Source organism: Balaenoptera musculus, chromosome 14, assembly GCF_009873245.2.
Source record: "Balaenoptera musculus isolate JJ_BM4_2016_0621 chromosome 14, mBalMus1.pri.v3, whole genome shotgun sequence".
Taxonomy (NCBI): domain Eukaryota; kingdom Metazoa; phylum Chordata; class Mammalia; order Artiodactyla; family Balaenopteridae; genus Balaenoptera; species Balaenoptera musculus.
This window is the reverse complement of record NC_045798.1, coordinates 9,559,440-9,573,043: the sequence shown is the minus strand read 5'-3', so window position 1 is coordinate 9,573,043 and position 13,604 is coordinate 9,559,440. Positions and strand designations below refer to the sequence as shown.

The 13,604-nt window shown below is 46.3% G+C and overlaps 1 protein-coding gene across 1 annotated transcript in view; it reads right to left on the bottom strand.

Annotated features, from left to right (window-relative positions):
* Positions 1-13,604, bottom strand: part of CUX2 (cut like homeobox 2) — a 119,434-nt gene that overhangs the window by 98,996 nt on the left and 6,834 nt on the right. The window contains exons 2-3 of the mRNA XM_036823340.1: positions 9,926-10,036; positions 6,261-6,308 (exon numbers count right to left, since the gene is read on the bottom strand). Coding sequence (XP_036679235.1) covers positions 6,261-6,308; positions 9,926-10,036 — 159 coding nt within the window. The remainder of the gene's footprint in view (positions 1-6,260; positions 6,309-9,925; positions 10,037-13,604) is intronic.

Genomic DNA, 13,604 nt, shown 5'->3' with positions numbered 1-13,604 from the left:
GTGTTCACCCTGTTACCCTCAGTGCTTAGCATGGCTCTTGGCACACAGTGGTGCTCAACCTTTTCTTGAGCACAAGTCAGTAATGTTCACCACTTAGCCCCAGCACCTAGTACCATGCCTGGCACACAGCAGGTGCTCAAGAAACATCTACTGAATGGATGCATGAGTGACTGCACGAATGGCCACTCGTCCCACGCCGGCGTCGTGCTGGCTGTTGCAGTAGCGTCTGCTTTGATCGCCACTACCCCCAGGCAGACACGAGTGCTGAGAGACACTCGGTGCCGTGAGATGGATGCGCGCCCGGCGGCCTCATCTCCCCACCGACTGGCCCCGCACGGCCTTCCATAATGCAGTCCATTAAAAGGCTTGTAAATTTTCATACACGAAAGCCTACCATGGCATCAGCACAGACTAATTGTTGTTAAATGTGTGGGAATGTTACCGCCATGCTGCTGGAGCGATCACTCTTCCCAGCTCAGCCCGGCCCATTCCTCTGCAGGCAGAAAGCTTACAACACTCGCACAAGGCCAAAAAGCAATTCGTGTCAAAAAGATCAATAATATAAAAATAAAGCATGAGAACTCTAGTTAAAGGGAATGTCATATAAATATGTGGTTCACGTCCATGATTCCAAGATTAAAAAAATCAATCAATATCGTTCTTTAGATGATGTTATTTCTAATGAGAAATACCCGGAACAACTGCAAATAACTGCTTAACTGGGGGGAAAAAGCATTAATAATTTACTTTATAAGGTACATGATACCAAATGAAAGAGGATTGCTGCTGGTTCTTAATTTGGTTGTAATATGGCGTGACAGGTTCAGTGATGCTTTGGTGGGTTCTTAATATTAAATTCAGAAGGATGTTCGGGTTTTACCCCTAGCTGGGCAGGGCAAAGCCAGAGGAGCCAGACTGGGTTATGGGAGCCAAGGAGACCTGCATCACCAAGTTATTATGTCATCAGAGGCGGCTGTGGGGAGTGTATGTGCAGGTGTGCGAGCAGGGAACAGTAAGGGTGGACAGAAGTCTTTCTTACTGCATCTTGCAAGTGACACCCTGTTTACTGAGCTCTTGCTATATGCCAAGTCCTGGGCTGGGTATGCAGACCTGGGTTTGAATCCCAGCTCTCCGCAGGGGCTGGGCTTCCCTGGTGGATTCTGCCTGGATAGCTCAGCAAAAACAAAAGGCACAGATCTGGCTGAACAGAGGTCCTTCCCAACCATAACCACCTGCAAGTGTCCAATTCAGGCCCTCAATCTAGAATCTATATTCTCAGCTCCTTCTGTACCCCCCAGGCTCCTTGAGGAGCTCTGTTCAGCCCTCGAAGCTGAGATCTGCATCTTTCACCCTCTGCTCTGCTGGTGAAGAGCTGTGTGAGCTTAGGCAAGCAGCTTAACCTCTCTGAAACCCAACTTCTCACCTGTAAGAGGGGACAATACCAGTGGTGCCTCCCTCGCCATGCTGCTGAGAGGTGGTGATGTGTGACAGGCATTGCTAAATGCTCGATAAATTTTGCTGGCTGGTATCCCAGCCTGAGTTACCACCCACCACCATGTGCTGGGTGCTAAGCCTCACTTACCTCACCTGAGAATGGGTGAGAGCAGAGGCTTCCTCACTGGGCTCGTGGGAGGAATAAATGTGATGAGGCAAGTTTCAGCTCATCAGCTAGGAGTGCTGACTAATCTTCAAAGAGCACTCACTATGTGCTAGGTTTTGTTCTTGGGGCTTTTCAAGTATCAACTCATTTAACCCTCTCATCGACCTTATGAGGTGGGTACTATTATTATCTCCATTTAAAAGACAAGGAAGCTGAGGCCCAGAGAGGTTAAGTGACTTGCCCAGGATCACACAGCTGGGAAGTGGATAGGCTAAGATGCAAGCTCATGCCAATCTGGCTCCAAGCCCATGCTTGTTCCCACTGCTTATCTTTCCTGGTGGGTCCCGCTGGTCAGCGAGGCCATTTCTCCCTGGCCTTGTAGGCTGGTCAGGGCTGCACGTGTCTAACGTCTGTTGTGGCCCCAAGGGGGTCCCACTTACAAAGAGATGGTCATGCCAGTGCTGGAAATGACAGAGAAAGGGTCATCTGGGGAGTAAGAGAATTATGACATCAAAGACAGCTGAAAGAGCAAACAATGTTAAAAGGCAAAAAGAAAAAAAAAAGATCCTGTAATTAAACTTCAGCTCAAAGGGAAGGGCAAGAGTCCTGCGGGCAGATGCGGAACAGGAGAGGAGCACAGGGACCAAATTAGGACACGGCATGCAGAGCTGGGCGGGGGCTCAGGGCAGGGAGGGCCGAGCCCGTCTCAGGTGATCTGAGCTGTGAGGATGCCCCCCATGCCCTTCTCACGCAGCTCAGCTTCAGGAATGGAGACTATAAACCCCCGGGGATCTTGTCCTGGGTTAGAACCCCCTTCCCCACCCACGACTGCCTGTGAGGGAGAAGCAGGGAGTCCTCAGTGTCTAGGGCTGGGACAGATGGTGGGGGAAGCCGATGATGACTTCAGGTTCTGGGTACTCAGTAAATGTTTGTTGAGTGAATAAATGACTTCATGGACTCAACCGATGATCTGATCTATCTCCTGGTAAATGGCATCTTAATCCCGTCTCTAAGCTCCTAAAAGGTGGTCACGCTACACGAGCTCCCCTCTGATCCTAAGAGGACAGGGAGAGAACATTCTCAGGCCCGAACCAAACACACCCACCACAATGAGAACAAATAACTCGCTGGCCACTCAACAGAGAATCCCACTGAACCTCTTGCAATCTGATGAGCTGCCCCTATTTACAGATGAGGAAACAGTGGCTCAGAGACATGAAGTCACTTGCCAAAGTCACATAAGCAGTGTTAGGGTGGGACACAGACCCTGGATGTCTGACCTCCACACTCTCCCGCCTCCCCTGGGGGTCAGAGGACACTTCAGCCTCCTTGGTTCCCAAACTGCTCTGTTTCAATCAGGTCCAGATGAATGTGTCTGTTCCAACTCAACAGAAAGGGTTTTCCATCATGCAGGCCATATCCCCTTCAAGGTGGAAGAGGAAGGAAGCAGGGAAAAACAATTTCCCAGCAGTGGCCTTGCCATCTTCTGGCTGGGCCACTGGCATACACTCCTTAGAAAAGTTTCACCTCTGATTTATCATAAGAAAACTTTTAATTTAGATGTTTTCGTCTCTCTCTCCAAGTAAAAATAAGTTTAAAATAATGACTGTAATAAATGAAGGTAATTAATTGTAGTTTGTTCCTTTACTGTCTAGTCAGCTTAATTTTACCTTTTCAACTAATAATGAGAAAATAATTTTTGTGCTCGGAGGGTTAATGATATGTAACTGCAAGAACTGCTAATTGCATGTTGCAATCCATCCATCAACAACCCCATCTGTGCGACTTGATTATGTTTGCTAAATTATTGCTTTGAATTATCTTTCATAAAGCAACTTTTGTAATTAGCGGGGCTTTCGTCTTGCTCTTTTCTCTGCGCGCAAGGATATTCAAACTTTGGCCATTTCAAGCTGTCTCCATTAAGCCACCTTCTCTGGCTGTCTTTGTTTCCCTGAGCAGGGGGAATCAAGACTGTCCTTTAAGCAATCAAGGCGGAGAGGAAAAGCTTCCTTGATTCACAGCAGGGCAAATTCACTTCCTCTCCGCCCCCCTCCCACCAGCATGAAAAAAAAGAAAAAAGAAAGAAAGAAAGAAAGAAAAAGAAAAAAAGACCCTCACACATACACAGTATGAAAAGATAAAAGGATGCTCGTGTGCTGTATTCACCAGGGCTGGTGGAGTGAAATTAAGGAATGAACTTGAACATGTTATATTTCAACAAGAGGCCCACACTGGGGAAGAAGGAATGACGGGCACGATATTCAGCCTTGGCGTTTTATGGGTTAGTTGATATGACTCTGGAAGGTGTTTGCCTCAGGGAATATTCCTGGGAGGTGATTAATGCCCACTTGGGAATCCTCAGCTCTGAGCCCAGAGCCTGGTGGATGGCGAGAGGGAAGCGGCATAAAGGATGAACCCTCATTAAAAAAATTAAAATGAAAATCAAATTTGGATTATAAACGGCCTATGTGTGTGCAGTTTGTTCTGGACGAAGGAGATGCTTTTTATTAACACCTTTCTTTGCCGGCGTTTCTCCCCTGAGGCGCTGGGAGGGACATGGCAGCCGCAATGGATTAGTCAATAGATCATGAAGAAAACAGGGGTTTCGGGAATAAAACTCCAGACAAATGTAGTCTTTTTGGTACATTAAAGGGACGATGGAAAACCCTCTTAAAAAAATTAACGAAGTTCCTTGAAGATCCCCAGCTATTAAAATGGTGTGTATTCAACATGCCACATGGGTTTGGAAATGAAAATTCAGCTTTGCCTATTTTGGCCCCATTAAGACTCTCTCTCTCCTCCTGCACTTACTGAGCACCAACTGAGTGCCAGACACCATGTCAACTGCCTCCACCCTGCTTAGTTCTTAGAATCCTTATTGTTAGCCTCACTTACGAGAGGAGGAAAGCTGCAGCTCAGAGAGGTGGAGGAACTTCTCCCAGGTCACACAGCTAGTATAAGCCAGGCCCATACGAGTCTGATTCACATGTGCTTTCCACCATGCTGCACTTGGGTCTTCCCTGGATCACTGCCGAAATCTAATGTTTAACTTTTTCTCCTATTGGAAAGATGGCATAAGTCATGCCTGCTTCCTATAGGGATAGAAAACCCCCTTCTTTTGGATAAAAAGCCTTGAACACCTAGTTAGGAAAGAGGCAGATTCCAACCCAGGCATAGTGGAGGCCAAATAAACCTGTGTTGAAGGTGACTGATAATAGGAATAATAAAATAATAAGACTTCTAATACGCAAGGTAATGTCCTAAGCACTCCATGAGTACTGACTTTGTTCTTCCTCAATCACAACCCTATGAAGTAGGTATAATTATTATCCAATTTTATAGAGTATGGCACAGAGGCACAGAGAGGTCAAGTAACTTGCATAAGGTCAAACAGCTAGTAACTGGCAGAGGCAGGATTCAAATCCAGGTTGACTCCAGAGTCTGTGCTCTTCACTCCCTAGCAGCTCTCCATGTACCAGGATTTACATTAAACTCTTTCCTTTCATTATAATTCAGTTAATCCTCAAAACAACATGAAAAGATCTGCAGTGCCTTTATTCCACTTTAACATATAGAGAAACTGAGGGTCTAAGTAGCTAAGAGAAGCTCTGCCACACCAATCCAAGCAAGGGGATGGCTGAGACAGTGACGCTCTACACAAGACACTCACTGCCTGTCTTTGGGCTGGACAGAGGGATCAGCTGCCTGAGAGGGCTTGTGTGCTGAGTATTTCTCAGGGGACCATGGGCTGGCAGATGGGGGCCTTTTTTAAAAAACATAAAGCCATGACAACACATTCCCAACATTATTGGTCTTCTTTCTGGTTTTTTTCTACCCCTTCCAGCTCAGGCACCTTACAACCAAATGAATCAATACCGGATGGCCCTATAAATAAATAAGCACATCAGTCAACTCAGTAATAAAATGAAAGGATGAAAAATATGGAAATCAGCGACATTTGTGTAAATCCAGTTATTGTTTACTTTAATATTGCCTTATGCGCTTATGCAGTTCCGAAGAGACAGATTTAAAGTAATGTGGCACTTGGCAGATGACAGACTTAAAATGTATCTCCACTGGCGAGCTCTGAGAAGGGCCTATCCTTCCAGGGTCCTGCCTGAATACAGGGGAAGACGGAGAAGAGCCCCCTGAAGACAGAACATTGGAGAAATGGCCCTCCCTTCCACTCGCCTGACTCAATGTAATTCCATTCTTTTCCTAGCCTGCCTCCTGCACCAGCCAGACAAGTGGACATTCTCAGAATCCTGGTCACAAAGTCAAGCAAAGAGGAGAAACAGGGGAGGTTCAGCTCCATCCCCGGGATCCAGGAAGGCAAGAGAAACAACTGGCTGAGGACAGCTCAGCTGCTGCCAAAGGAACTAGGGCCCGATGGGTTGGCAGGAAAGGATGTGAAAAGTGTAGATTTTATATCCTCAGAGGATGGGTGGTAGAGAGGATTTCAGAGCAGGCAGAAATCCCATCAAATAGAACAGAGAACCCATTCTTATCATGATACCATGGCTGATCAGGAGGGCATGGGGCAGTTTGCAATGGGGGTAGAGAAGTTTCTCTGCTGCTGGCATCCTCTGGCAACTCCAGGTGGGAGAGGAGAGGGAACTGGGAAGTATTTTTGTGACATGCCACAGGCCTTGGGTCTTACCTCAGCTTGGAAGCTTTTTAATACAGGAGCCACCATCTCTCTGATTTCCTGTAAAAGAGATCAGCGAAGAGTTCACCATGGTGCCAAGTGGGATACCCCCATGGCCCCTGTTTGCAGCTCATTGTTGTCCCCCAAATCAGTATTTCCCAAGTGTATCCCGTGGGACCTGCACTCCATGAGATTTCATAAGGGTTCCCCATATATACACCTACAGACAGACACAAACATACACCAAGGTGCCAAGCCCGATCCGACTAGGACACAACAAGCACAACATCAAGTTTCTTCCCTGCAGGACATTTTGGAGCCTTTTATATAATGCACAATGGGAATTTCTGGAAGAGGGAGAGAGGAAGTAGCATTTCCCAAATGGATTTGATCATGGAATGCTCTTTTATGCAAAGTGCCTTGCTGGACTGGTGGTCCATCATGGGACATTTTTTGGAGCAGGGGCTGGAAAGGCTCCACACCCAGGGCCATGTCACCAAAGCTCCTACATGAAAACCTGTGTCTTTTAGGTTGCTCGGGAGATGTCTCCCTAGGGTGCCATTTCTGCTTCCCCACCCAGCTGCCCCCTCCAGCAAAGACTGCATTTGGCATTTTAGCAACACCACTCTGCACGGTCGCTCCTTCCTCACCAGAAGGTGGGGTTTCTGGGGGCTTGGTGGGGTCACCTGCCATGGCACCCAGCTCAGAGGAAGGGCTCTGTAAATGTTTGATCAACTCTATGCCATTGGGCTGTCTTCAGAAGGCAGCCTCCTCTTTCCAGACCCTAATTTCATGCCTTTCTCAAGTGACCTTGAGGTTCCCAGCCCCAAGGGCATCCCTGGTGGACTCCCATGAGTTCTCTCCAGCGTGCAAGAGGGATTAGAACCAAGGGTACCAAGATCCCAACCATAAATGCTCCAGTTTCCTCTGAGACCCACTGGTGACTCCCCTAACCACTGTCTTCTATGGCCCGCAAGAGACCCCCTTGGGAGGAGGAGCTGAGGGGAGCTGGAGAGAATGGAGAGGGAGGGGGTAGCAGACAGAAGCAGGAAAGGAAGAGATGAGCTGAAGAATACATATTTCAGGTGAAGAATAAAATCCCTTAACTATGAAATAGGACTGTGTTGCTTCTGGCCCTGGAAAAAAATCCTTCTTCTGGGTCCTGGCTATGCTTTCCTCACTGATTTGTGGCCCCCAGGGCTTCTCAGAGCCACTGATGTATGCAGGGGATCTTCAGGAGGGACGTAGGGAGTGCGTGTGAACCTAGTGGATTTATTTGATCATAAAGAACCGTGAGTGCAAGGGCTGAGCGCAGAAAACGAAACTTAAGAAAACCTAGATTGTGGGTTGTAAACTCCAATGCCCACAGAGGCTGGAGGAAGTGGACAGGAGGGAGACAGGCTGTCCCGTGGCAAATCTCAGGGGAGCACAGCATCTTGGTAATGTGAGCGGCGGCTGCTCGGCTGTTTCTCATGACTGCCACTTGGGCGTGGAGCATCCACGTGGCCAGATCTACCCAACAGTCTCAAAAGATATCGGAAATCCAAGCTTTGGGGTGAAACCAGAGATGCTTAACATCGACAACTTACTGTAAAATGTGAAAGACCTTTACAGACTAAATAAAACACATCAACAGGAAACCTCTGGTCTGGGTTCAGGAAATGTCCGTGTTGGAAAGGGCTCAAAAACCATCTCCAGTCCCCTGAATTTACAGAAAGGGACACAGAGGCCCCGAGAGGGGCTGCCTTGTTCAAGGTCCCAAAGCAAGTGAGTGGCGCAGTTGGGATTTCAATGCAGGTCAACAGACTCCCGAAACAGGCTCTGTTCACAACCCCACACGCAAATGAATTTAGGGGATTCAAATCTGAGACCCATGGTGGGGGTGGGGTGGGATTTTGGGCCAATGCCAGCCATTTCTAGAAGCCCACTGCCCTGTCTGCTTCACCCCTGGGGGAAACTGAGCAAAGGCATCAGCAGGAGGTGAGCTGGGCACCAGCCAGATGATGTTCTTAAATAAAGTCTTGGCATGACTCTCCCCCATCAGGAGAGGCTAGTTCCAAAAATGAGAATTTTCAGAGGCGCGACTATAATAGGAATGGAAACTTATTCCTTCTAATTACATAATTGCATAATTATGCAGTATTAAAATTATGTAAGCCGAACTCAGAGGCTTAAAACCTGGCCTGGATTTCCCTCATCACCTGGGGGCTCCCACGTGGCCTGGGGGAAGGAGGACAAAATGGTGGGCTGGGAAGATCTGTGGCCGTTTCATCTCTGCTTCCCAGAGATTGGAGAGTCAGAGGCAAAGCTTCTGGTTCTCTCCTTCTGGGCGGAAAAACTGGTTTAAAGACCAAGCTGTTCTCTGCTCTAAGAGGGAAGGGAAGGATGCTCAGAATCTCCCTATGCCTTCTTAGCTCCCAGTCAAACCCAGGACTTAACTTGGCCTTTCTGAAGCCATAACATGGGAGACACGCTCAGATCTGAGATTCCTGCCCCTTCTACAAGCGTACTCTCTCTCAGCTCTCAAACCTGATTCCTCCCAGACTTGCTCCATGGACAAGTTCTAACTAGATCCTACTTCCCACTCTTGCCTTGAAGAACCAAAGATATTTATGACTGGTGTGAGGAGGACTTCACAGCTAAGAGACTGACCCCTCTGCACTTATGTGGCCTGATTCCTGGGTGGGCTTGCTTCTTCTCCATCTTTCCCTGGCCTCCATCAGTAAGATGGCAACAGGACCCCTAGGTGATTCCAACAGGCAGAGTGGAATCAACATGTCCAGGTCTGATACCTCTGGAATGGCAGACCCTGTCTGGCCCTCCTCCAAGATCCAGGCCACCTGAGCAGCCTGGGACAGAGAGCTCAACCCTCTGCTGACCACAGAGAAGCACAGCAGGCTTTGGGAATGGGCAGGGTATCTGTTTCCGGTAATGGCTCTGATGTGTCACATCCCTGCCAACATTATATGGAGTCAGAAGGTTTTCTTTTTCCTATTTGTGTTTATTTCCATCACTAAAAAAAAAAATTTGAGAAGCAACAGGGAGCCTGACAGAGGAGGAAAAAAATTCACACATTCACCCTTGTGAAGAAAGAGACGTGTCCATTCTCGTCTCTTCCCCTGGGGGACTCTTACATTGCAGGGGCTGGCCATTACCTGGACCACCCTCATGGCAGCTGGGAAAGACAACGCTGGTGGCTGGAGTTGCAAAGGAGGAGGTGAAGCGGGGGAATGAGGCACGTTTATGGGCAGGCGGGGGAGACAGTTTCAGACATGGAGATCAAGGGAAGGACCAGAGAGGGTGAGACAGTCTACAGCCATCACCTCTCGGACGCCAATGGGAAAGCAAAATAAAATCAGGAACTCTAGACAAATTGTCTTTGCCGTCAAGGCCAAGCATTTGACTTAGACGTTAATGTGAGGGGAAAATGGATGTTGTATAGAGCCCTCAAAAACAATGACTTCCATGGAGAAGCGTCCTGCTTTTACTCTAGACAGCACCAGTGAGCACCGCTATACTGAGAAACGCGGAAAGGTTGAGGGTTGTAATTTTTCTTCGTGGCTAATTAGCTTCTTTTCTTGTTAGTCACTTATGTCTATAGTTTTCAAAATACAGTTTGAACAGAGAAAAATCTGCATTCCTACTGAGTTAATTCTATAATAGCAACTATACTGTACCTCAGGTACATTTTTCTTAAATTCCCGGCGGAGTTCAATTAAATGTTTATGAGAATGTTCACTCTCCTCCTGCCGTGCAGACAGCTCGGAAGCGACGGAATTAAGCTCCTTCTGGAACAATAAAAAAAAAAAAAAAAGAAAAAAAAAAGAGAGAGAGGGAGAGAGAAAAGAAAAAGATTTTTTTCCTCCTTTTCCTTTTTCATCATCGTACAAAACAGCATTCCAAACAAGTTTCCTTAACTTACAAAAAAGCTGAGAAAAGATAGGATATTGACTCCTGGCACAAATGAATAATTTACGAAACTGGGGATGCAACCGAAAAAAATCCAGGACAGCTTTTTTTGCTTGTCAGAAGTCAGGCCAGATCAATAATCTCCCATAAAGTTGGGTGGAGTTGTTTTTTTTCATTTCTCCCCTACGCCTCTGCCCCACCTCTTAAATTTCCAAGGGAGTGATGGCATAAGCTTGTCAGTAACTGTAGAAAACATCTCCAAACGGTGTCAAAATAGTAAAGTGCGGCATATTGTATGGGCATATTATAGTGTAAGAAAGTGCTGTCGACAGCTTTCATATATCAGAGGTGGGAACTGTTCCAACTATGACTTACACTTAACGGTTCATAAATACGCCTTTTAAGATATAGATGGCTTTTTAATTTCTGTAGATTTTGGAAAAATGAAGGTGCCAATAAGAAGCAAGATGACCTTTTGTGTATCCTGCAGTAAATTATCTAAGGTTCACTTCAAGTAGAAGAAATATTTCATTGAAGACTCCTGGATTCAGAAGAAAAGGATTGGAAGCAGCCTTGCCTGCTTATGTGCAATGAAGGTTTCAGACCAGGTTTTTACAGGATGAACCAAGGAGGGAAAAAAAGAGAGTGAGAGATGGAAGTGGGGGACGCTCCAGCTCACACATGACACAATGTCTGCTGGTTGTACATGTATATTTGATCACCCCTCTCGCAGCTTTCTTCACTTTAACAGTGGCGGTTTCACGAGGGGAGAATAATTCACCATGAGTTGTCATGGATTTCATTTGCATAATTCAAGAAATGCTCTGTTTATGTGGTCTGCTGCTTTCTTGCACCATCCCGAGATGGGCTTTTTTCTGGACGATAACTAGAGGAGCATTTCTGTATATATCACCCGATTATATCTGCAGCAATCAAGCCCCATAATTTCCTAAATCCGGTGATGCAATAAATTTCTGCAATCAGATTTATTAAAAACACACAAGCAGATGCAAGAGTGTATTTCTAGGGTGAACTCTTTAATCTAACATATGTATGATGAGGCCCGGCACCGTGTTGAAAGACCCCATTTGTCATTGCTAATACGCATTCATCTTGCACACACAATGAAACACTTTTACTATTAGATAATGAAATAAAAGTACTATTAACCTGCTGCAAATCCTTTTCCCTCTAAGAGATGAAATGCATGGTAATCGTCTTATATCATGTCTGAGAGTCGGTAAATCTGCTCAATAGCAGTTCACCGTAGCACCATAAACCTCGCACCCATCAAAGGCTGGAGCGCATACCCCAAACCCAGGATAAGTGTCTCTGCCTATGGAGCCTTTGGGAGAATCGGGGAAGGAATTTCTATTTCTGGAGAAATGTCTAACCTCTTTGGAGAATCATTAAGACTAGAAGGGAGGAAAATCGAGGCAAGAAAGTAGCCACTAAAATAGAGGGGCAAGAGACTTGGAAATGTGGTGCTCTCCAAGGTGCTGATATCAATTCTATGCCACAGCACCGGGTACACCAACTCCAAGGTGCAGGGCTTCCAGTCCAAACGTCCCATTGAATTTTTGAGCCAGGTAAGGAACAAGGTGTCATGGGAGAGAAGAGAGAGAAACAGAAACAATTTCTGACAGTCTACCAAGGTGACAGAGAAAATAAGGAGACTTCTGGTTTATCATCATTTAAAAATAATTGTAGTTTCCAATAAAGAAACCACAATTGACCATGACCAAAATATCGAGTGACTAGGGAGAGATCTGTGTTAGCAGCAATGGGACTGACCAAAGGCAGACAAAAACCAACTATGTGGTGCAGCCAGGTGGACAGACCCTCGCTTGGCAGGAGAGAAGTAACTGGAGTGTCATGGTCAATTTGAGTTGTGGCAGAGTGCTCACAGTTTTTCTTAGTTTTTCTCATCCATCTTGAAGGTAAAGAGGTGATTTTTACATGGCTACAGGACAAACAGAACTGGGACTTGGGTTAACATCACACGGTTTTGAATGATCATATATCTGACACAATGTTCTTATCTCTGGGATACTGCCTCTCCCAGCAATCTGGTGGGGGCTGAACTTTGACTCCTTATTTAAAACATCAAACTCAAGTTCCAAAAGGAAATCTCAGAGCAGGTTAAGTCCAACTGTCCGATGTGCTGAACCAGACAACGATGCCGTGCGACTGCACTGGCTCCCTCCACCCTAACCTCCCAGGTTGCTGGTGGGTACAAATCTGTCTGCTGCATCCACACTGTAGACAGAGCAGAGGTGAGACCAGATGGGGAACATCAGCAGGCTTCCAACCCCAGCCCCACAGAAGCCCAGCTCTTGGGGTCTTTCCTGTTCATCCCTAGAGGAGCATACGATGGACATCATGACTGATGTCCATGTTCTTCTTACCTTTGCCTTACATCTATGCTCATCCTTCAACTCTGAATTCTTGCCACATTTCTATGGTTAGTACACTAACAACACCAACAACAATAATAGTAACTAATCATAACTACCATTTATTGGGTGCTTATATGTACCAGGCACCATGCTAAGCTCCTTATATACATCATCTCACGTGACGAGCACATTAATATGTCTGTAAGGTTAATTCAAGCAGGGACTAAGAAACAAATTACAGTCCTAATAATTCAGCTGTGAATTATCTCCTTGGTGGGTTATGAAGGCAAAATTGTAATGCCCTACTCTTCACAGGGTTTCTGCTCCACTTCCCCACTAGCTGGGGGATGTTCTAAATGTTATGAATGTGGAAAGCATCAAGCACAGTACTAAGTGTTCAAGAAATGTTGGCTGATACTAATTTAGATAAACTGAGAGCTCAAAGGACACCGCACTAGATCAGTGATTCTAAGAGTTCTGGATTTCACAGGTAAGTAAAAATCTCACACCCCCGCCCCCCAGTAAAAGGATGACAGAGTACTGACAAGTTTTACTCTATCAGGCAAAGACATTAAAAACCACTCCCTCCCACCCTAAAAGATAGGCTATTTGAACATTAACAGAGCAAGACAGCCAACGATAGAATTGACATGTCTTTTAAAATAAACACATTTAAAATAAAAAAGCTCACAGCACTGTATTTATTTTGAAGGAATATAAAAAACTCTCATAAACATAAACCAGCACCAGTCTGAAGCTGAGTTTTAGAAATAAGTGTCTGAACCCCCATGCACATACACAGCTAGCAGGGCCTCTTTGATGATCAAGCAGAACTTGGGATCCTCTCCCACCTGGCCCCCAGCCCCCAGCCCCCAGCCCTAGGGGAGCCACGATTAACACAGCCCCAGACTTTGGGCCAGGCCCAGGCAGGGAGAGGACTCATCTGATTAACTGGCCATCAGCAGCAGACAGACAGCCCGGAGCCCGGCGCAGACCATTCAAATAATGATCATCATAAACAGCCCATTTGCAACTAAAAAAGAAATAA